Source organism: Protobothrops mucrosquamatus, unplaced genomic scaffold (genome assembly GCF_001527695.2).
Source record: "Protobothrops mucrosquamatus isolate PMUCROS unplaced genomic scaffold, P.Mucros_1.0 scaffold2148, whole genome shotgun sequence".
NCBI lineage: Eukaryota > Metazoa > Chordata > Lepidosauria > Squamata > Viperidae > Protobothrops > Protobothrops mucrosquamatus.
In genome coordinates this window covers 104,928-130,019 of record NW_015388246.1, presented here as the reverse complement: position 1 = coordinate 130,019, position 25,092 = coordinate 104,928, and the positions used below count along the sequence as shown (strand labels likewise).

Below are 25,092 nucleotides of genomic sequence, written 5' to 3'. Positions count from 1 at the left end.
AATAAAAGTCAAGGATCCAGTATATATTCTTAAATATGGTTTAATACTCTTCTCCATTTCTGTACATCACAACACCAAGATATCACTGCTTGGGAGCTCTCTGAAGAGGCTACGTAGTATGCAAAAGGCTTAGGATTCTCATCCTTTTAATGTGTTTGTGTAAGTGTAATACATATCAGTATATATTGATATATACATCAATATATAATGCAATATATACCACCAGAGATCACACATTGATTAGAGAGATACAAAATTTTGGCATCATTTCCAAACTTAAATAGTAAAAATAAAACTACCAAAAAAAAAAAAAAAAAAAAAAAAAAAAAAAAAAAAAAAAAAAAAAAAAAAAAAAAAAAAAAAAAAAAAAAAAAAAAAAAAAAAAAAAAAAAAAAAAAAAAAAAAAAAAAGGAGCTGCATACCCTAAATGTGAAACAAGCAGTATATTCAAAAACTAAATTTACACCCAATTTTTCTGCTCTTGTCATGTCATAGCAGACCCATTTACAATGGCAAAATCAAAGTATGCTGCTTTGAAGAGCTTAAGGATGCTTGTGATCACAATTTCGGCAAATCAGTCTGAATATTCATAATCATAAAGAGCTTCCACCCTAAGAGATTCCACCCAATGTGAAAACTTCCTGTGGGCAAACACATGCATTGCCTGCTTGCCAAGTTATAAAAAGATACAAATTCTATTGCTCACATTGACAGAAAGTCATTTTGGACCTTTTTAAAGTATATACTGTGATGAGAAGGCTTAGTTAAGACAACTCTCCCTTCAATTCAAGTGAGGCAGGATTTGGAACGATATACAATGTTCGTAGGTTGGGAGTCTTTGACCAACACAAGAAAGATAAGGAAAATGAGAACAGAGCCAGGCATTAAAAAAAAATATCAAGAGTACCTTTCGAAAATCAGCCAGTCCTAAAGGAATGCAGGAAAGTGAGCTAACTGCCTTGCATGAATTATGCCATAGTGTTGAATGTGAATCTTTGGTGCCTAACTTCTTTTAAAAAAAAAAAAGTTTATTTCTACAGAAGCTCCATAGCCACCAGTTCCAAGGCTTATGTCGGTCACATTTTGCTAGATAATTGCATTTTAAAGCAGTTTGTGAATGTTGGCTGTTGATTCACCAAGGCAGCTTATGCAGTCCCAAAGCAAAACATAAAAAAAAAAAGAAACCTAGTAAAGTACAGAACCAAGCGTAAGCAGTATTAGCTTGCTTGTGGAAACTGTTTATTGACTGACAAAAGGGAAAAGTGAAGGCCACACAACTCATAATCCCGGTTAAGCCTGCTGAGACCCTGGCACTTCCAATTTTCTTTAATGAAACACACTTCCTGATTTATACAAACAGTGTTTTTGCAGTCTAAGAATGAAACAGGTGGACCTCCCAATTTTAAAGTCACACCTTTCAAAGCTGGCACAGCAGAGAGTTTAATTCCTTTTACTTCCACCACTGTAGACTGGGAACAATAGGAACAAGGTCTCGCTAAGATGGTTCTTCTGCAGTCTAAGCCAAGAACGCCATGTAAATGGGTCGTATCACTGCAAAAAGCAGCAATAAATTTCCTCCTATCAAAGTAAGAAACAAACCAGTATAATTACTTTGTTTCAAATGAAGGTTGAGAGCAGTTAATGTAGCTGAAGGTTAAAAAAATCATTTTCATAAAATACAAGAGCAACCAATTTCACCATTAAGTAAAAGTAAAAACTGGGATTCTTTTTTTAATTAGTCCAAATGGCATTATAGAAATCTAGTAGAGTGCTGCTGTACTGACACTATGACAAATCAGTAGGGTTTGCTTTCTTTCTCTTTCTTTTTTTGAAAACCGATGTTCTGGATAAAGTTCTGGAAATACTCCAATTCTAAGGCAGGGATCTGTTTTGTTTTCCATCATGAGTTTTCTCCTTGGGTTGGATGCTGGAGGGGTGAGGCACATTTGCCAGACCCAGGCCGACTACCTAGTAGTCATCAAGGTCAAAAAATTCATCATCTCCTCCTTGGTATTCCATTCCCTGGAAGTCCACTCGGTACCGCAAGATACCTTTGGAAATAAATGTTAAAGGGAAGATATTACAAATACCTCCTATTTATGAAGAACATTCAGCACAAAGCCTGCTTCCTGGTACCAAAGTACTGAACTAGACTATATTTTCCTTCCCGCTAGTGTTGAACACTGTTTTAAAACTTATACAGAAAAATCTCAGTTTAAATTGTTGGCTTCAAACAAGTTTGCCACTAATAATTCATGTCAGAGCAGTGCCGCAAATCTGACCTCTAAAAGTATGTTGATTTGCAGCACATGACAGCATTTCATTTCAGTTTTAACCAAATTTCTCATCCATTTGTATGTCAATTATGTTAAAAAAATTTCAACAATAGTATAAGCATGAACTTTACCACATCTGGAAAAAAGATCTTAAAACTATATGCTGAAACAAGCAGTTCACTATGGTGGGACAGAACTGGCAAAGAATATCTAACTTGAGACAGGCAAGCAAGAAATCACAGGGCAAACTATTTGTGGATTAAAGCGTAGTCTAAAGTAGCTGGTATCTGGGTTCCAGTCTGAATAGCATATATTTGTCCAAAAGAGTGGAATAAATACATAAGAATTGTCATAAAAGTAGCAAGTGACTGAAAACATTCTTAAATTCTTATTGCAATTTTACTGTAAACAAATAGTGTGCCAACTAATGTGCTGTGAGTGATCTCCTTTGTGAAATACTATTCCTGGAGATATCCACACAAAACATTTTCACACCTCTCTTTACAGAAGATAAGGAAACATTTGCATTTTTCTTCAATCCATCAACTATTTCTAGCCATCACCCCAAATTCAGAGAATATCTGGCATCTACAGGGGGTGGAACAGGGAAGGATAGCATTGTCATAATCAGCTAAGAGGAGATAATGTGGCAATCTTCATCCTGGTTAAAGCAGCAGGGTTATGCTAAATCAAAACATATAATTCATAAAGGCAAAATTACAAACTACAATGTTGCTTTCGTATCAGAATATACATGCATTCAGCAAACTGATGTCTCACCTAATGCCAACCATATTTCTTGCCATTTTTTTTAGTACAGGTAGTCCCTCAACTTACAACAGTTCTTTTAGTGACCGGAATTATAACAGCCCTGAAAAAAAATTGTGACCCCTTTTCACACATACGACCACTGAAGCATCCCCATAGTCACGTGATCAAAATTCAGATGCTGGGCAACCAGTTCATATAATAATAATAATAATAATAATAATAATAATAATAATAATAATAATAATAATAATAATAATAATAATAATAATAATAATAATAATAATAATTAATAATAATAATAATAATAATAATAATAATAATAATAATAATAATAATAATAAAAAGTTGGAAGGGACCTTGGAGGTCATCTAGTCCAACCCCCTGCTCAGGCAGGAAACCCTATATACCATTTGAGACAAATGGCTGTCCAGTCTCTTCTTAAAAACCTCCAGTGTTGGAACATTCACCACTTCTGGAGGCAGGTTGTTCCACTGGTTAATTGTTCTAACTGTCAGGAAGTTTCTCCTTAGTTCTAGGTTGCTTCTCTCCTTGGTTAGTTTCCACCCGTTGCTTCTTGTCCTGCCTTCAGGTGCTTTGGAGAATAGCTTGACTCCCTCTTCTTTGTGGCAGCCCCTGAGACCGTTAAGAGTGTCTTGGGGTCATACGACCACCTTTTGCAAACTTCTGTCAAGCAGAATCAATGGGGCAAGCCAGATTCACTTAGCAACCATATTACTAACTTAACCACTGCAGTAATTCACTTAACTGTGGCAAGAAAGGTTGTAAAATGGGGCAAAACTCACTTAACAACTGTCTCGCTTGGCAACAGAAATTCTGGGCTCAATTGTGGTCATACGTCAAGGACTAACTTTATACTATTAATGTATTTTGCTCAGTCTCTTTACTGCATTGATCAGTGCACCTTAATATCAACCGAAGATGCTTTCTTTAATGACAAAAGTAGCATTTACATCGTATCTATTCTAGCACTCAGCAATAACTATTCTTACTGCAGTGCAAATCTCATTAAGTTCAATAATGTACTCCCAAGGAAAGCTTGTCAAAGCCTGCCAGCTATCAGATGTACGGGAAGCCTAAATTATCTGACAAAATTACTGAGATAATTATGGAAGTATTACAAACACATATTCTCCATGTAGTAATTTGCTTTACATTCTTATTGCATTGTTTACACTAGGAATATTTATATTATCATCTTTACATAAATCAAGGCTTCTCTTAAAAAAAGCTGTGGGTCATAGAACATCGATTTTTCTTCCCCTTGTGGACAAGCATATCTGTGAGCACTAATCCTCCAAGAGTTTAAAGCATGTCAATGCAACTTAAAGGACAATCAAAAGACTACGCAAAGCATCCTCTGAAAAGAAATTTCAAGTTATTCATTATGTTGTAACTATCTGCCAAATGATGAAATATTGACAAGAACTGTAAATTCTATTAATGTAAAACACAATTTATGCCAAAAAAACAGGAGTGGACTAGTGGTCTGGAAGACCACTGCAAATAGTATTTGGCACAAATGCCAAAATAAATAATCATTTGTTGAAATAATTAATATTTCACAGGATCTTAGTGTTCTCCATTGAAATTGTGCGACATTTTGACAATCTTGCCAATTGGGGACACAACAATGAAGGGCACATAGTAATCATGCACTCAAATTATTGTTTTCATTTTCCATTTACCTCCAATCCCTCCAAATCCTTTCACAAACTGGGATCCTTCCTGCGACTTGTCTGTCACAATTTCCAACGTGGCTCCAAATTTCTTGTAGTTGTTTGCAAACCACTCAAGCAGAGGCATGCTTTCTATTAGTTCGTGCTCCTGTCCCGTCTAAAAGAGATGACATTTGAAGTGTACCTATTAGCAATGTTATGTTTCAAATCAGTAGGCAATGTACTATTAGTATTTACCTCATTAGGCGCAGAGCATTGTGTTGCCAAAATAAAGAAGCATGCAATAGAAAATAACCAGAATAATGCCAGAATAATATAAGAGGATATACTCGGCTGGTACCCCAAGCTGCACTCGACGAGGTGGTTAAGAATGCGGAGGGGATGTAGAGAAGTGGTAAGAAAAGGAGGAGAGGTTGTGGGTTCAGGGGGAGGAAGGAGAGGTAAAGTGGATGAGGGTGGAGGCAAGGCGGGGACTGCCGAGTGTATCCGAAAATGTTTTGAGTCTTTTTATTGTTTGTTGGTGTATATAGAGGCATCATTTGTATTTGTTGTTTTAATTGAAAAATTAATAAAAATTTCTATTAAAAAATAAAAAATAAAATAATGCCTTTCATTCACTTTCCATAGTGTATAAACCTAGCATCACACCAAAATGAATTGTTAGCAAGTCTATGTCACTTATCTCACTGTTATACGCTTATCTCCATATTAGGACATCATTCAGGATATTACTTATCCCCTTTAGAATCCTAAATAGTTTGGAACAATAGCATTTAAAAACCATCATCTTTACAGAATTATCTGCTTGCTAATTCCACTGTGCCCTATTACTGTGAAAGAAGAAAGAACAAAAGAACAAAAAAAAGGTATTTTGCTGATTATTGGGAACCCAAAAAACCTTGGAATTAGCAAGCAGGTAATTCTGTAAAGATGATGTTTTTTAATTCCATAACAAAAACTGACTTCATAGGCTCTGTGTTAAGGACGTCCCCATTCTTCTGCTGGAATTCTGCAAAACCCTTAAATCCAGCAGCATCTCCGAAAAGTTACGTCAAAAAATAAGGGTTCATCAAAGATAATAGCCGAGACTCAATCATTCTTAAACGCATAGGACAAAAATAAAGCTGTCGATCTGGTTCTCTTTCTAATGGCAATTATTTTCCAAAACAATTCATTCCAAGGGCATTGCTTCATGTCCTTGCTCTTGCCTACTAAGGCAAGGAGGAGCACAGGGGGCCCCACTGCTTCATACCACTGGAAGGATCATATGATAGCATGACCATAAGAAACAGTGTGCTTAGGCAGGAGTGCTTCCAGTTCTCTCCTGAAGAAAGGCAGATAATTATTTTTTTATTCATTTATTCAATTTCTATAGCCACCATCTCAATGGCTCTAGGTCGCTTATTAATAAAATTAATTCGAGTATCTAGGAGATAGAATTTGCATTGCCTGTACTGTTGAATTCTGAACACAATTCTTTACTACGTTAATTTCCATTCCAGCACACACTCAAAGGATTTAGAGTACAAATACATGAACTACCCCATGCTCTTCTCTTGTGATTTATCTGGGATGTCTCTACTGAAATCATGATCATCAAAATGCCACAAATGGGGAAAAAAAAATAAACCCTGGCTTTTGATAAATACCTCTTTATCTGTGAAGTGGGATTTATCTTTTTCTTGTTCTGGTGTCAAATAGAGAATCTTCTCTTCTGCAGGAGGGGGAGAAAAAAGCATAATATACATTAATAGCACAATGTCCTAAAGTGAAATCAGATGATCCAATTAGCATTACACAAAATATTACCAATACAGATTAGGGAATCTATTCATTATGGGGGGAAGTTGTGGTCCTTTACCCCATCTCAGTTTTCTTTGACATAAAAGAGATGCTAGAATATTGTTTGTTAAGTAAGAAAGAAGATGCAGGAGAAAATTACTAGCTATATGGATGCATGCCTTTTATTTTTCTAGAAGGAGAAGGAGAACACCACTACTGACTAGATTGGATTGGAAATTCCAAGAGGTTTTTTTTCCCCTTGCATATTCAAGAAGAAACTGCAACCCAATAGATGAGTATGAAATACTGTAGAAGAGATTTATTGTTATGAAAATGTGGAGGGATGTCACATGACCAGTAAACAGCATAAGAATGAGGAAAAGCACTGAAATAAAAAAAAAAAAAGCGGACAAACTGAAACTACTGGATGACCATGGAGGAGTCCCACGATAGAAAACAGAGTAATTTCTTCCAGATCTTTCATCGTGCTACCTCATGTAATGCTTCTTACTGTAAAACAGTCTTCCTTTCTAGATCTCAATATGGATGAAGGCAGATGTTAATTGTTCCCTTTTTCTGTCCTAGGCACTCAGATAACAGATAAGAGTTGCGTGATTGTAACACAAGAGCTGAGAAGAATGAAGCTAGAACCATTAGGATAATAACTGCAGTTGTCTCAACTAGACATGTTCTGACCATAATCACTGTAAAATTAGAGCTACCTGCATGGATCACATCCAATGAGTACACATAGAAGTAGTCCTCAACAATCATCTGTTTAGTGACCGTTCAAAGTTACAACAGCATTGAAAAAAGTGACTTATGATCTTTCTTCACACTTGTGACTGTTATAGATCCCCATGATCACATAATCAAATTTTGAATGCTTGGTTCATATGACGGTTGCAATGTCCCGGGGTTATGTGATCCTTTTTGTGATCTGACAATCAAAGTCAATGACGAAGTCAAATTCACTTAACAACCAGGTTACTAACTTAACAACTGCAGTGATTCACTTAACTGTGGCAAGAAAGGTCAAAACTCACTTAACAGCTGGACTTAATGAAAGCAGCAAGAATGCAAACATTTACAGTGACCTACAATCCACATATAAATAATAATTCCTGAAATCCCAAGAGCAAAGCGATGGGCATCACATACCTTCCGTGCCTTGGCAATGAAGTACATATCTCATTATATCCAGGTTCTCATAAACTATCAGGATTTCTACTGCTCCCATTTCTAAGGCTTTTAGAGTATCTTCAACCCCAAAACAGTATTTTCCTGTGTCCTGACTGATTTCGTCAAAGTATCGCCCTACATTTAGTGCAAACCAGAGAGAAATGTTATAAAATATGATTATTTTGCACAAAAACAAATTAATTAGGCCAAGAAGGCCACATTACTGAGACAGATGGTGACAAATATGTTTAGGAAGACAATGATTTATCAGATTAAAAAAAATGAGGCTAGATGACTATAGGACCAGATACTTTTTACAAATTCTTCTTTTGGGCGGGTAGGGATGGTTATGGGCAGCTACAGGCATTCTTTTATATTTCAGCCCAGGTTCAGACAGCAGTGGTCTCTGTTGTAGATGATTTGTATTAAAGCAATTTTCTGATGATCTTTGACAGCACTGACCATAGAAACTTTCTGGACCATCTAAAAGGATTGGGGAGTGGAGGCAGTGTCCTACATGGTGTAGGGAAGAGATGTCAGAGATATGTTAGATCCATTGTGCTTGCCTCTTGCTTTTTAATGTGTACATGAGGTCACTGGGTAAGGTTATCCATCTGTTTGGAGCAGGGGTAGGCAATTAATTTCCCCAAAGAGCCACATGGGACTGGGAATGTAGTAAAGGATTGAACCAATAGGGCTGTGAAGATACATAGGCCTGCATACACATACATACATAAATTGAAAAAAAAATAGCAATCATCAAAAAAAAAGTAATGCAGTTGTATTATTTATATTTGATTTCTAGTTCTGGATTGACCTCACATGGATCAGACAGGGACAGCTAAAGGGCGGAATATGGCCCAGAGGCCGTAAAATACCCAGGTCTGGTTTGGAGTATGCTGACAATACTCAATAGTAACTTGAGGGTCAAACAAGATGGGTAAATAAGAGTTACTGATTGATGGACAGATTGAAATAATGGCCAGGAGAGGCTCTGGCTAACTCTGATTGTTATGCCAATTATGTCCTTTTCTGCAGAAGGAAGACCTATTAATACTAACTTATCACTACTTGTCTTTGTCACTGCCTTATGCTCTATATAGAACTGCCTATAAAGCCCATTCAGAAAGTAAAATTACTCCAGAATGTGATGATCTGGTGGTTAGTATTGGCATTCATCCCCAATAGCACATTATACCCTTGTTCCAGACAGTAGTTTAGCTTCCTATCGGCTTCTGAGTACAATTCAAAATGCTGATTGTCATCCATAATGTTCTATATGGTTGGCAATAAGGCTATTCAATTGGACTTCATCTACCTCATTCATACATTTTGATAAAACTGATTACTTCTGTGACATATGGGAGCAAAGGCCGATCAGTGCCACTATTCATTACTAACACCTACTCTTGAATAGCCTTCCCTCAAAATCAGATACGTTCTACTGTTTTTAACTTTTGAAAATTGAATTATTCCAGAGGGATTATGGTAAGTAGGAAGCCCCTTTGGTTTGATGTTTTGAATTTTATTTTAATTGTACTACACTTGTTTTATTATATATCCTTTGTTACTTTCTACTGTCTCATGATTGCAGCAGGTATAAATTTGGTAAAACACACATTAGTGTGTAATGTTTGAACGAAAGGTTCTGATACATGACTTGAAATCCCAGATGGAGAAACAAACTTTTATTTTGTGACTAGCATGGAGGTTTCTCTTTGCATAGAGTTCTGACTCAGTAGCAAATTATATAGTCACTACTCATAGTCACCAACATTGAAGCAATAGCATTTTCTTCTGGTAAGCTCAAGGAGTATGAAGCACCAACACAAAAAACAAATATACATAGGAAACAGATGTTAAAATTTGATTAAATATTACACTGTGTTAAAAATATTTTTAATTCAGAATTTTTGTGTCTGTAGCTAACACCAAAGAATGTTGAGTGGAAAGCTGTTACCACTATTCCTTAAGGACAAGATAATTCCTATAGAAACTAGATAATATGGATGCTAGATCTTTATTTTCTTTTTTTGACTATACATTTTATGTTGAATGCAACATGAAAAAATGGATGTGTATTTCTTCATACCTATTAGCTTCTTTTCTTGAATGAATTTCACATTAGACAGGACCTCAGTGGACAATTCAATTGCTTGATTGAATCCATTTTCACCACCATATGAGATGTCAACTAGCTTTAATACTTTGGACTGCAACCTCTGCAAAAATAGAGGTCTAATATTAGAAAAGATAAATGAACAATTAAAAATCTGAAAGTATTACACAAGATGAAATAAATAATAACCAGCATTAACTTTTTTAAAAAAAAAAAAAATTCCAACCTCCAAACCATTTGCGCTTATCATCTTTTAGTGATTTTATTATAATTTCCTTGATTGTCATGAGCCACTCAGAGTTGTTACTATTATTAAAAATGATAAACTCCAGTAAAGCACTATAACCTTGATGTGCTTGTGGCACTTATGTGCTCTGAAGATGATGAGAGCTATGCCAGATATTATTAACATACTGACAGCTTACATCCTGCAATGATAATTTTAACATCATCAAACAATATTTGTCTATTCCAGGTTTTTGGGAAGGACTTGATAGGTAGATGAAAATGCCAAATCCAGTCTAAACATCTGGCCGACTATGCTAATTCCAACGGCCAAGGTTTTAAAATCTGTAAACTCTTCTCCTTTAGTATTCTCAATGTTGTTGGTTTTTCTATTTTATAAATGTAGCTCCAATAGCCACATATTTCAGTTGCTATTATCAGCTTACTATTGGAAAGACTTTAGATGTATCCTAGTAAGCCATACAACTATCAATCAGATATTACATGTATAACTGCTAGTAAAATTAACAACCATCAGCAAATTACTTCTACTTACCTGATCAAACATATCTGATTGACTTAATTCAGTTTTGAAATCAGCTGACCCAGCTAACACAAGACCAGCCACATTCACTTTGTCACCAGAAATAAACAGCTGCACAGCAGTTTCTGCTACTTTCCTTACATAGTTGTGACGTTTTTCCATTCTCAAACGAGCAAAACGCAAGGCAGACTGGCCTCCTCTCCCTTTGAAAGGCAAGAGATATAAATATATAATATTAGCTTTGGTATCTTTCAACATTCAAATTGGAAGAGTCTTGATTGGTCTAGTCAGGGTTTTATGACTATCGGGACAAACCTGGGTCTATCTCAAATGTCACCTGCCCAATGGCATGTAGAAAATCATGCAACATGTTAGCAAATGTTCAAGATCAAGCTTAGGTTGTGGCAGCGATGGGATACCAACCCAAAACAAAATTTCTCTACCACTGTGTCCTATCAATGTCACTCAGCAGAACTTTCCTATGTGATTCAAGAACTTTTAGGATCTGGCCAAAGCTAAAAAATCATTTGGAACCCTGTAGCTCTTTTCTGCAACGCTTGGCTAGACTTTGTACTAAACCAAACTGAAGAATCTACATGTTCAACAGTTCAATCTATAGAAATGAAAAAGCTGCCTGATCAAGATTTTGGTGTGGGGTGGGACTGCTTCACTTTTTAAGATCCAGTGATGCAGATAAAATGTCTAGTAGTGTCAAACAACTGTATACAGTAATTACTTGCTTCTTTTTCCTCACAGATTATTTTATTTAATGTTCAGGTGGATTTAGGAGATTTATAAATTCCTCCTCATGAACAGAAGTGACTCCAGCTTCATAAAAGGAGGTTGTAATGAGGCGAGTCCTGGAAAAAAATGGATTCAGAAAATTTAAGTATTTATAGGCCAGTGAATAAAATTTCTTCCTGGACAAGATGCTTAAGTACATGATGACTGATCACATCCAAATATCCTATGAAACAGATTTTCTAGATCCATTTCAATCAGGGTTTAAGCCTGTTTTGGTGGCAAAATAGTTATAATTGTCCTGTTGGGTTTATCTTTGCTGGGAGAGTACAACCCTGTTGCTTCCCTCAAACTTTTGATGAATTTTAATACCATCAACCTTGCTCTTCAACATCTACGTAAAAATACCGACACCATTAGGAATTTACCAAATAAGGATCAATGTACTGAAGTGCCATCAAAACAAATCAGAAGTGTTATTAGTGGCTAATTTATTTGCCAAGTGAGGGGAGATCAACCTATTCTTCATGTGGTTATATCCTCCAAAGGATTAAATTCCTAGCTAGGTAGGGGGATTTCTGGATCCATGAATTCAAAGTCATTTTAAGGTCAACTTAGAAGTTACAAGCAGCAACCCTGCAGTGGGGGGTTTCAATGTTGGAATGCCTTCAGTGAAGTATCTCTGGGGTTTGTCATTATGGTTATAATGCCTTTGTTTTGTTTGACCATTATCCTAATATATATTGTACTGTTTTTATAAAATATTTTAATGTTTCAAATTCTGTTAATACAATGTTTTAAAATGTGGTTTTAACTGTAGATTAGATTAATTCTAACTAGAAGGAGTTGGGGGAAAAAATTCAATGAGATAGATAGCAAGTAAGGAAATTTGGAACATTTATTTCCATACATGTGGTTTCTGTTCTGTACTAAGTTCATATGTAAAAAAAATCTCTTATATTCAATGTTTAAGCATTTGTTTTAATGAATGATTCAGATGCAATTGGAGTATTGTCTGGAGCCACTAAATGTATTTAGTGATTACTTTGTCAGCTGCACAGAATATCAATTGATGTTAATTTGATCTCTGGCTTAACTTTAGTCTCCATATTACTGTACTGGAATTACCCAAACACATTGAGAAAAGAAACTATTCAGGATACAGCCTCTCAGATATTATTGAACTGCTTACAAGTCTTACTTCCCCAAAATTATTCTTTCTAAAAACACATCTCTCTTATTTTTGATGCAATACCGTGCTTCTTTGGAAGATCCACTGTGAATTTGTGCAGCACCTCTCTGGTGTTTCCTTGAAGCGTTCCAAAAAGTGCACCACTACCATCTATTACAATGAAGCCGAATTTGCTATCATCTGACAATAGTGCTGTTAGGGCCTAAAAGTCAACATGACAGAAATTGAGTTGGAACAAGCTAATGTACAGCAAATCAGACAAGAGAGATATTCTCCTGAAGGAATGTTTTTATCGTCTTTCTACTCCAAAATTGCTTGGAGGTTAAGCTACTATCAATGTACGCTTTTGCACTTAAATAAAAAACACAAATGATCTTCAAATACAATCCATACATCATTTTGTGAACAAGAGAGAGATACTCCAAGATGAATGAAGCTCAAATGATTTGGGCTGTCTGATAGTACAGCTTTAATAATATCAGTAAAGTGCCAATCTTAGAAGTGGGCACATAAAGCAACACCCTCAAGTGAGCTTGTGTACTAAATAATTTTTGGCTCACTTTGTTTACCCAAGATAAAGGCTGTTAGTAATTTAGTTAGTAACACTAAGTAATAAGAGTCACACACAAGCGTCACATAGGCACCTGACATACAAAATGAAGGAAATGCACTGGGAGGCTAAGATTAGCTGTGCTGGCGCAATAGTTAGAATGCTGCATTGCAGGCTAATTCTGCCAACTGCCAGCAGTTTGATTCCCACCCGCTCAAGGTTGACTCATACTTCATCCTTCTGAGGTTTGTAAAATGAGGACCCAGATTGTTGAGGGCAATATGTTGACTCTGTAAACCACTTAGAGAGGGCTATAAAGCACTGTGAAGCAGTGTATAAGTCTAAGTGCTATTACTATTACTATTAGCAAATCACAATCTGACTTCTAAACTTCACTAGGACAGTCCATTTAAATTACCTGTGATATGTGATTATGTAATGCTTTGCAAAAAAAATGCAGTGCAACTCAGTTCTCAGATTATATTTATGTTCACATGTTCTAAATTTTTCTTTTGTCTCCCATCTTGAAAAATGCAACTGTCAACGCATTTTCATCTGGAAGTTCTGGAACTGATGTTCAGGAAAAATGGTCATGTTTTCATACATGACTAGACTTCCCAATGCTCAGTAACTTTTCTTGCTATTAAATACACAGTATGGTTCAATTTAAGAAAAAAAAATAAAAAGGTTAACTTACCTCTGTATGAAATTTATTATCACACAAATACAATGATGTATTTATTGGTTTGAAAGGTTCAAAGTCAATGTTCACTTTCTTCTCCTTTCCTTCTTCTGTCACAATTGTTCCACAGTAAACAACCAGACCATTTGGAGGTACTGTAAAAAAAAGTTACAATCTTAAGTACTGCTAAAGCTTGAATCATTTTATGTATAATGGAATTAGCCAGATATTTTACCTTTGTTATATAGTTTTAGCCGTTGCTGTACAGAAGTAATGGCGCCAAGGACTGAAAGACGATTCACTCGAGATTTAATATTTGATGCTGTGCCAAACTCATCAGCTAACATTTTTGCCACTCGGGAAATCTGGTCTTTGGGGGGAATGATCAAGGATATCATGCTGGTGCCATTGCTAAAATAAACAAAGAAACAAAAAGATTCAAACCAGCAACATCATATTTAAGGGATAAGATTTCCATACTAAATGTGGAAGAGATGGGCAGCCATATAAATTACCTAATAAATGGTGGATAGGGTAATAGTTATACAGTATTCATTACATGTAACAAAACATGCTGTGTATGTTATGTCAGCATATATGTTGCTGTATATAATTGCTCAACACAATGAAATTGAGGGTACTGAAATACCTTAGGTTCTGTCAAAACCATCAGTAAATGTTTTTAAAAAAACAACACCTTTTTAGTTCTAGCAAGTATGCAAACTTGATCCATTTTAACCTGAAATTATTAACAAATAATTCTTCAGAACAAGGGTCAATCTTACACTTATGAAGATAGCTCTCATATACATCAGCACAGAGAAAGCTCATGCAGAGATATACAATACTACAAAGATACAAAGCTTTGTGTCCATAATAATGGTGACATGATACTGCAATTGGGGCTTTTCATTTTGGCATACTTGATAAAAGTTAAAGAAATAATGTTTGCATATCCTTTAAAACTTGCTCTTTAGTACTGTGAAAGCATCTCTCTCCCTATTCCATTTTTAATACATTCTATTCAATAAATATCCCATTTTCCCATCTACCTTAAAGGCAATTAACAAATGACTCATTTTCATACTGGAATTTTTAGTGACAGGACATACCTACTGAAATACAAATTTTAATGCATTATATGCCTTTCTAGAATTTTCTCTCAATCATAAGGGGTATAATATATAGTTATTCTCTCTATTCCTACGATTTTTGGTGTTTGAATCATCAGTTAGTCATTTAATCCTTCACCAACAGTACACAAATATTTTTTAAAAAATATTTAAAATTCCCTGTACCAGTGTTTAGCATTTAGCTGCCAGAGATAGAACATGAGCAGTATCCCTTTATCTAATCTATTTTTCTCTACAGAAAACAGTAAAGGTAAAATTAGTGTTGCAAAAATATGCTTTGATGGAAATTCACTAGCAGTTCCCCCTCTATCTTTTTAAAATGGTCACAGAAACCTTCCACAACCAGTGAAAAATTTTGTCATATTGACCTTGCCAATGTCATCTAGCAGCACTCAGCCACCTATAGGTAGTAATAATGTCTCTAAGCAATAGATCCCACCTTCTATGAATGGGTAAAAGACCATGTTTTCAAAGTACAATGTAGCACTACTGGAGCAGCATTTCTTATTTGCCAAAACCTTTAATAAAGAGCCTTTGGTTTGATGCTCAAATCTTCACAGATATTTGAGACCTGTTAACTTTACCACACAAATAGTTCTTAGATACAGGCAACCAATTAAACTGTATCCAAGAAAATTACACGGATATAAGGAAGTGATTTAAAAGAGCTGTCTGTACATTCATTTCAATAAATGATTTTTTGCACAGCTTGTCAATATGTACAGAACAAATTGCAAAACTGACAATGCAATTACTGCTGCAGACCATAGAAAGAGTTATATGGATAACTAAAAAAAAGGTTTGAATAGAATTAAACCTAATGGGGTTTGTTTAAAGTGACTTCAGATCAAGTTCAACTACCATGTTTCCCCAAAAGTAAGGCCTACCCCGAAAATAAGCCCTAGCTTGATTTTTGGGGTGGGCCTAATATAAGCCTTACCCCAAAATAAGCCCTAGTTTTGGGGCGAGGCACATGCCTAAAAATCAAGCTAGGGCGGGGGTGGAGCTGCCCACGTGCCCCGCATCCACTTTACCAGATTTCCCATGAATTGACACCTCGCTGACCCACTTCTTCTGCAGTGTTCCCCAGATTGCATTTTACAATTAGAGGCCTTTCTGTAAGGCCTCTGAAGCCGAGAACTGAGCTATGGATTCAATCTGTAGCTCGGTTCTTGGCTACAGAGGCCTTTCCAGAAGGCCTCTGATGGAAAAATGCAGGCCTGAACTCCATTCTCAGCTGCAGAATGAAGCTGACCCTTCGGCGGCAGAAGTGGGCCAGCTGGGTGGGGCTGTCGGTGGCCCTGCCACGAGGTGAGTGGAAAAGACACCCCCCTGAAAATAAGACCTGGTGTGCCTCTTTTGGAGGCAAAAGAAAAAAGACTGGGTCTTATTTTCGGGGAAACACGGTAATGAGAAGAATGCTATAAACATGCAGTTTTCTTGGCTACAGTACTGAAATTCTGAAATTGTTTGTTAATTCCCAGTATAGGTCATTGCATTAGAATTAACTGTGAGTCTCCCATCCCAGGCTGATTCTACTTAATTTCAATGTCCAGACAAGGATGGCCAGGTGCTAGTGCCAACTTAGTTTTTCCAAAACGTTAGCCATTCTTATACAATTTAATGGAGAAAGTTATTTACTCAATATTTCCTCTAAAGTGCAACTTGCCTTTCAAGACCATTTCATACCTACCTCATACATTAATCCATTTCAACATTACTAGAACACTAATAATAATTAAGCTGCTCAGTTTCTTAAATTAGACATATAATAAAACTGTATTCAGATTAAAAGAACAAAGCTGCATGAATCATCCAAGATCAAATGTGACTCTGCAACATGCACAAAAGTCAATCAAATGAACTGAATCATCAAATCAGAGTTTCATATAGCTCCTTTGCAGAACATATTCCTGCCATCTGCTGGTTAATTTAGTAAGACTTAGGAGAAACTGCAATGATGAAGATCAAGATCTCTATCTTAATCAAGATTCAGATTAACTTTCAGGATTCAGTAGTTTTACCTCACAAGAAAACTGATCTCCAAATCTTTCAATTATTCACAAGATTTTGACTCCTCAATGGGTTTCAGTTATAAAACTCTGCACTGAGGAACAGGGTTAAGAGTATTATATCTATCCACAGTGAAGATGAAATAGCTAAAGAAATGTGAAACTACAACAGCTTCTATGGAAAAATACCTGCACATTTTAAGGCAAAAATTTAGAGAGCTGTGGATATTATGAACACTTTGTGTTGAACTTTCACTGCAAACAGAATTTTCCATAATCCCTTAATCAACACAGCAATTAAAAAGGAGAATTAGGACAAGATTATCTGGAATATTTTATTATCAATCAGAAGCTAAGTCACACTTTGAACTGCAAAATATAAATTTATATTTATTAAATTAATAAAATGGTAAATCTGAACCTATTTGAATCTGTACTCTTTCATATACTACTGTTTTAATAAAATATATTTATTCAGTTCCTACAAGGTCAGTCAACTAGCCCAATACAGCTGTTCTCTCACTTCATGCAAGCTACACTATTAAGTATCAATCAACAGTTAGTAGGCAAAGAGAAAGCCTCCAGAGTATAAGATTGTTTTCATTTACTATAGTTACTAGTCCACTATAGCATCTCTCCAGTTATAGAAACCCGCTGTTGGATTTTTGCAGTTCACTTTGAGATTAAGTTAGGGTTTGTTAACTGGTGAATTTGGCCTCATGTAATTTTTGCAGCCACGCTGTTCTCTGAAGTTTAGTTTGGGAGCAGTTAGGACGTTTTGCAATAATAACTAACTCTTTTATGAGGGGGTCCTTGGTGCTCTCTGAGCTTGCTTGTTTTCTTACAGAGGTTTCATTACCCAAACTAGGTAGCATCATCAGTACATCTTCCTTCCAACTGTAGCTCTTCATGGGCTGAGTTGATGGGCATCATACCTGATCATGGTGCTGGGCTTGAATTGTCATTTCAGGCAGCTATGGAGCCACAACTCTTCTTGTAGGATAATATCTCAGGATGGGAGGGTCAGCGTGTTCAGCCTACTTGGAGTGAACACACAGGAGTAGCATGATGCCACCTAGGAAAGGTTATCCTAGAGGAAAGGTAAAACTAGGCAAAACCAGTTTGATCTTAGCCAGGACTGGTTGGGTGATACTAAGAAGAGCTGTTGCCAGCCATTCATTCCAGTGGGTACAATGATGGCCACAGCCCTAGGAGTAAGCAAATAACACCTGTACATACAGAGCTACGTCACCATGAGAGATCAGATCTTTTCTGCCTGAACAGAATCTGAGTTTTGTGCTTAGTTCCAGCTAAAGCATATTGCCCTAATTGCACAAATTACTAGATTATTATTACATCTGCTAAATCCTGCTCTTTCAAGTGTACATGATGTTGATATGCCAGTCTAAGTTGGCAAAATAAACGAACACATTTTTGTGCAGCATCAAAATATTCTATTACGCCACCTGACATAACATTCAGTGTGAAGCATTTTACTAATTTCTAAAGCAAGCACTTTTACCATTGGGTCTTGCATCAGAAATAATAGTAATTTATTTCTTCCTCAAACTGAGGGAAATTCATTTGTATTGTTTAATGAAACAGATATGACGGTGGACTTGATCATACATTTTTATTTACTTATTAAATTTATATGCTGCCCATCTCACTATCAAGCAACTCTGGGTAAATGACAACAGCAGGCATTACTTTGTATTTAGGTCCTTTCATAGATTGTGAGATACCTAGGATACAAGGATTAACTAACCCAGAAATACAAATAAGGAACAAAGGCCTAGGGGTGAGTCAGTTAAGTAAGTAGCTTTATTTAACTTATAAATGAGGATGAGACCTAGTATTAACATCTGACAGCCTGTCATATATTCCTTTGCAAAAATACAAGTCGAATAGACCTTGTCAAGAATTTAAAACATCTTTTCTTTTTCCTGACCCCAGAAAATGGCGAGATCACCAACGAGTTATTTAGGATAAAGATTAAGTTGACATAACAGGACCAGAACAATCCAAATCAGAGAATTAAAGACATCTAAGATACAAAGGGTTTTACTGATAACTATGTTATTCACACCAGCAAAAAATCCAATGAAGTAAAAATTTAAATATTATGATAAGTTAATAATAACAAGGAGAAGTCAAGGCTTAGAAGGATCACCATAAATTGACACTAGGAAAGAATTATATGGTAGTATTAATTTAATTTTTTTTTAGACATTTTGGAGGAAAGCAGGATATTTTAGAGACGTTTCTTTGCATTGTTTAGGAATTAGGTTTTTAGAGTTGGGATGAATGAGTATTCCTGAGAATTCAAATCAGATGTTTTATTATTAACAAGCTTAGGTGGATGAAACACTATCCTTAATTTACATACTTAATATGATTAATAATGCATTTTTTGCAAAATAATTAAGTTTTGTGGGAAGTTATAAAGCAAATGAAACATCCTCTTAAAAACATATTTTGAGGAAACCAACATATTTTGAGGAAAATTTTCAATATCTGTAATGTACTTTCTTTCTCCACATATCTGTTTTGTGTGGGGGTATGCACACAAAATTCCCAGCATCTCTTTAAAAAAAAGACTAGTAGCAGGATAATTGGAAAAAGGCAAAAAGTACTCATACTTTTCCATCCAAAATGTTTTAATTGTTACATTAACAGGGAAATGCAAATAAGCATCCGACGACAGCAGAGAAGCTGATTCCTGCAACAATAATTTGCTCTTTGGCAATTCTCTTTGAGGGTTCCATAGTTGTAGTATTTTTCTTTTTAAAAGGTACTATGTTTCCTCATCCTATAAATGTAGGAGAGATTAATTACCAATAGGGAGGCAAAAATTAATTTATAAAAATTGCTAGTATCAGAAATTCAAGACTTAATCATTTAATTTTCCATCTAGCTTTGCTCAATGTTAACCCCAAAATGATTAATTTAGGATTCAAAGCAGTTCAAAGCCATTCCATATTATTTTTAGACAACTTGTTGTCTAAACTTGTTTTCCTGGTTTTGCAGCCTCAAGGTAGGATTGAAAGTTTTCATGACTGGGAAAAAAGGAGGATGGCCCCTAAAACTGTTGTACATAAAGCATAATGAAAAGATACTGGTAATTTCACAAATATAATTTCCTTTTAATTATTCCATATAGATAATTTTGTATCATTCTCTTTCATACACATGCTTCCTATTCATTTATAAATAGCACTGAGGAAGAAGAGGGAAGTACTTAATACAAATATTATAAAGCAGTTGGAAAGTTTTCCAATTTAAAATTTTCTACAAAATTCTTATCACTGTAGGCTTAAATTATACAGCCATAACCTACGGGTATGAGTGTACATGTGCGTGCATATATGTATGTACACATAGAAACCCACATCCTAAAGATTCATCACAAGTAATAGTACTTGCTTGTAGACCAGTTTTACTCTTTCCACCTTCTTATTTCCCATTTCTTCCTAAATGATCCCTAGGTTTGGAGATCCTCAACACAAATCTGTCACAAATCTGATATTCAGGATAAAGATATAGCAAATACTGTTGACAGGGGAGTTCTTTCTTATATAAGCTAAAGCATTACTGAAAACTGCTTTGAGCTATTTGGAGTCAATGACTTTATAAAGCAGATTAGCAGGAATCTCTACTCAGTTATAATACTCTCTCATTTAATAAAAAACCCTCCACTTAGAAATGCAGCCTATTATGAGATCATTGTGCAACAATCTATATTCCAAAACAACTTGTTAGATCCTAGAAAATGTAAAGGAGACAAAAGAAAAGCATTCCTCATAAGACAGAATATTCAACTTAGTGTATTTTAGTTAAGATGTTGCAGGTTTATCATGCTCTTACCTGAAACACTCATAAATCTAAAAATGGTACACCTAAAACCCAATTTTATATGAAAAAAATCACTCAATTTACAAAGCACAACTATCCTGATATCTCACATGACTTTTTTTTAAAGTTGCAGAACTCAAACATTATCGGTATCTCCTTTGGCTTTCCCTAGCCTATATGTTAAAGGAGTCACACAAACCAGAACAGACTAAAGACTTAACATTCAGTTGCTATGTTTAAAGCTTGCACAAGATCTGAGCCCCATTTTATGTACACTTTGTGAACACTTCATGAAGATAGGGTTTACAATAGAGCAATAAGCAAACCCAAAATAATATTCATCAGCTGGGATACATTATTTTTTTCCTAACCTTTTCAGAGAAAGCTAAATTTCTATGTTACTGAAATGTGAACTGTTTAATATTTGTATTAATAAAGTATTTCAAAAAAGAATATATCAATATGCTTTTCATGAAAAATGACTATCAAGATCTTTAGGAAAAGTTAGAAAATACTATGATTTTAAGATGGAATTTAGACAAAAAAGATCAATAAAACACTTTATAAGATGATGTTTCCTCAGATATGCCACAAATTCAAGTCCTTCAGTGCATTTAGCCCGTAACTCCTATTAATATTCTGAACATACTGTTTTTGAAAATTAGTTTGTCTACTGGCCAATCTTATTTAAATGTAAAATTATTTAGCTCCAGAAATGTCAATAGCTCCCTCAACAACCTGAAATACTGCATAATTATTAGCAATAATAAACAGGCTTTTGAATTGTGTTGTGCTTGCTGTCTATTTTACTGATTAAAAAGTATACCCAAAAAACTGCCAATGCTTAAGTTCTCATATTGGCAATTAAGTAGAAAGATGTGATTCAAAACAATTCAAAATATTTGCACCAAACTCAATTTTGGAAATTGTTTTAGCTAGAAAACATTAAAAGGTATAAAACAATATAATATAAAAGGTATAAAACAATATAAAGCAATATAAAACAACATGCAAAGCATTCTTCCACTGCTACTGAACAGAAGTAGAATGTCAACTCCATATGTTAAGAATCCAAATGTGATTAACTTCTCCCATATATTGGATAGTATACATATATGGCTGTAGAAGTTAACTGGACAAAAAGAATAGTTTTCCTACCTGTGAATTTCTTATTTACACGCTTCCCTCATGAGGGACAAAAAGGATTAAAATTAGCTTTTTCCATTCTAGCATTACAGGTAAATTGCTAACACAATGAATTATAAATAAATGTCAATTAGTCATAAACCCTACTATTAGATTTGATTTGGGAAGGCTCAGAGGGAAATTGTAAGGGAACTGTAAAGAAGGGAAATATGCTCTTTCAGTAATCAATACAGTTTTCTACCGGTTGAACAGCAATATATTGTACTTAGCTACTTTTTTCAAAGCTGGTTGTTGAACAAGCCATAGTGGCCTAGTTCTTATGCCAACACTAAATCATAGTCGGTAGGTTAATGAATCCAAAAGCAAATCATGCATATTATAGTTTATAATTAGGTGGAAACTGAACCCCTGCACGAAGACCCTTTGTGAGTATTTAACTAATACAGTACTTAATTCAGAAGCAATAAAAATAAAGATAAACCACAAAAAACATTAACAATACTGATAATTGCTAGTGAACATACAGAGATAATTTTAGTCACTTTCAGTTCAGTCCTTAAATTGAACAACTATTAGCCAGGCAAGTCACATATCAAAAAATAACGAGATTAATAAAACAAAGGAGACAAGCATTCTTCGTGCATCTTTTCCCAAAGCCCATCATATACAACTCTATAAGGGACATGAACAATTATTAGTGACAAGCAAAACTCACCAACTGAGGAATAGAACATTCCAGAATGTTCCATACACTCTCCAGACCTATATGTAGGAAGTGAGTTGAAGTGTCCTGAAAAGACTATTCTGAATAAAACAGAACTGTTTTGGGGCTGGAGTACTCCAAAAAGTTTCTGTTTTAGAGGGTTTATTTTTGAGCAATTCCCCCCACACACACCCCACTTCAAAAAGAAGAGCACAATCTGGAATGTTCCAGTCTCAAATCAGATTAATCAGAACTTCAGTTTCATGCCATTTCTTAAAACACAGCTAAGCTTTCATAGGTACCTTGGAAAAGAGAGTAATTCAGCAACATTAACATGTCCCTTTGGCACTTGAATTAATGTATACATTATATTTTTGATGAGGTCCATAAATCTTTTCTAGTAGGCCATTATTTGAAATTATTCATTAATTAATACCTTCCCAAAGTCCCTTTCACACAGCTAGCATTCAAATAAGAGTCACTGTCCTTTATAACAGGCCTTCTACACAACTGCAAGGAATGGATGTGTATTAGGTTCAACAACCAAATGTAAAAACAGTCACACACACTCAATTCTTTGTGCATGCAGTGCAGAAAAGCAACAAAAGCTATCTTTCTCAGCTAGCACAAAGTCAGAATCATTCCCTTACTTGCTTCAATGGATGGAAAATTTCAGAAAAAAACTTAGGGAAAAAACTAATGAAGGTCACAAAGACAAGTGATCAGCTGATCATGCCAACTCAAACATCTTGTACCTGTTTTGCCTACAACAGTATAACTTCTGTACTTTGAACACAAGAAAGGAACAGGGTTAACTGTTATAACTAAAAATTGTACTTTGTCTATATGAACACATGTAATTATTTTTTTTTAAATTGATGACTGACTGTCCAACAAGTACTAGCATGCAACTGAAAGTAAAATATCCCAGACTAAGACAAACAAAAAACTAGATTGGACCGCTCCATAAATTTTGAGTATAAAAACAAAATTTGTAATAACAGTGAAGTGGAAGTTCAGAGGAATACAAGAGGAGATGAGGAGGGGAAAAAAAACTATCCAGTAATAAAGATATTTTAAATGGAGTAGAGGTGGCTGTATACACTGGCTTTTGTAAAATTCATTTTCGGGATTTAGAATGAGTGGCCAAAATGTCTGTCCCATTTAAAATACCACTCCTATCTTACACCTATTAGTAATCCTTCATCACACACACACACACACAAACACAAAAACCCCCCAAATGAAGCTATCTGAGCAGATGTGTGTGTGAAAAAGTGAAATGGAGGCCGGTACTTAGCCTTAACTAGTTTTACTGGGACTGAAAGCGTCCCAACTGCACCACAGGTGTGTCACCTCGGACAGCAAACCAGCCACGTACCGAAATAATGGAGAAGAACGTGGGCTCCCCCCCCCTCTGAAGAGAAGAAACTCCCTCACAAACCGAGGACGAGTTTATCAGAGGCAGCAGGAGCCGCCTCACTCCCTGACACGCTTCTTCTCGGGGGCCCTGGCGGCTCTACACGCATCGCCAAGCACACTCCCCAGAAACTTAAGGCCTAACTCGCCGAAAGTCGCCTCGTGTTCCAACTGTGGGGACTGAGCAGGCGAGGAGGCAGACGCAAATTAGCGCTCCCTCCGGGCCGGAACCCTGGAGACCCGGGAAACCGTTTCCGCGGGGAGGAATTTGGGGGTGGGTGCGTGCGGGGGGGGGTTTAGAAGGCACCCCACGCATTAACGACCCCCTTCCCCCTTTTCCCAGCCCGCAAGGTTGCCTCCCCGCACGTTGAGCGCCGATCCCTCCGCCGCCGCCGCCTCCGAGGTCTCTTCCCTTACCCGCGCGCCGCCTCGAGGCTCTTGATGAGCTTCTTGATCTTCCAGATCTCCACGTTCCTGTCGGCAGCGCTGGGATCGTCCGCCATCTTCTCCCTCCTCCTCCTCCTCTTCCTCCTCCTCCTCCACCGCCCCTCCTGCGGGTGTAATCAAGCCGCCGAGCCGCCACGCGGAAAAAGGATTGAGAAATGGGGAAAGGGGAGGGCGGGGGAGGAGGGAAGCAGAGCCGTTAATCCTAGCCGAGGCCAGCCGGGCTCCCTCGGTTTCTCCCCCCGCCCCCAGCCGAGGAGCGCGGCGGCGGCGGCGGCGACCACCACCACCACCACGGCCCGCCCCGCTCCCTCTGGCGGGCCGACTCTCCCGCCCGGGCAGGCGCGCGCGCTCACCTCAGGCCTCGCCGCCGCCCCCTCCTTTCCTTCCTACTCCGGACTGCAACGAAGGGCTCCTCGCGACGGCGCTTGTGACGTCGTTCGCCGGCTTCTTCCTTCCTTCCCTTTCCCCTCCGCCTCTCCTGCTCTTCCCCCTCCCTCTCGCTTCTCCTCCGCGCTGCATGTGTTGCAATCGCCTCACATGGGGTTTCTGACATAATTTCCGGTCCCGCACCAATCTTTTTTCTTTTCTTTTCTTTTTTTTTCTTTTTTTAAAAAGG

General features: G+C 36.6%; 1 protein-coding gene across 2 annotated transcripts; it reads right to left on the bottom strand.

The window, feature by feature from the left end:
- Positions 1 to 1,217: 1,217 nt before the first annotated feature.
- Positions 1,218 to 24,534, bottom strand: ETF1 (eukaryotic translation termination factor 1). 2 transcript variants are annotated; one of them, XM_015824172.1, is made up of 10 exons: positions 24,447 to 24,534; positions 13,997 to 14,172; positions 13,777 to 13,916; positions 12,593 to 12,731; positions 10,609 to 10,799; positions 9,801 to 9,930; positions 7,688 to 7,843; positions 6,394 to 6,458; positions 4,754 to 4,901; positions 1,218 to 2,051 (listed from the first exon to the last, which is right to left on the bottom strand). In XM_015824172.1, the coding sequence occupies exons 1-10, from the start codon at positions 24,530 to 24,532 to the stop codon at positions 1,969 to 1,971; spliced, it is 1,314 nt and encodes a 437-aa protein (XP_015679658.1). In that variant the 5' UTR covers positions 24,533 to 24,534; the 3' UTR covers positions 1,218 to 1,968. The 2 variants fall into 2 exon arrangements, with proteins under 2 accessions (XP_015679658.1, XP_015679659.1); XM_015824173.2 differs by lacking the exon at positions 24,447 to 24,534 and adding an exon at positions 17,842 to 17,861.
- Between the last annotated feature and the right edge of the window lie 558 nt (positions 24,535 to 25,092).

Excerpts from the sequence above, each read along its gene's own strand:
- ETF1 (XM_015824172.1), bottom strand. The coding sequence starts at position 24,532 with ATGGCGGACGATCCCAGCGCTGCCGACAGGAACGTGGAGATCTGGAAG. Across the intron at positions 10,800-12,592 it reads GGATCTTCCAAAGAAGCACG|GGAGAGGAGGCCAGTCTGCC; the intron begins GTATTGCATCAA and ends TGCCTTTCAAAG. Across the intron at positions 6,459-7,687 it reads TCATTGCCAAGGCACGGAAG|AAGAGAAGATTCTCTATTTG; the intron begins GTATGTGATGCC and ends CCCCTCCTGCAG.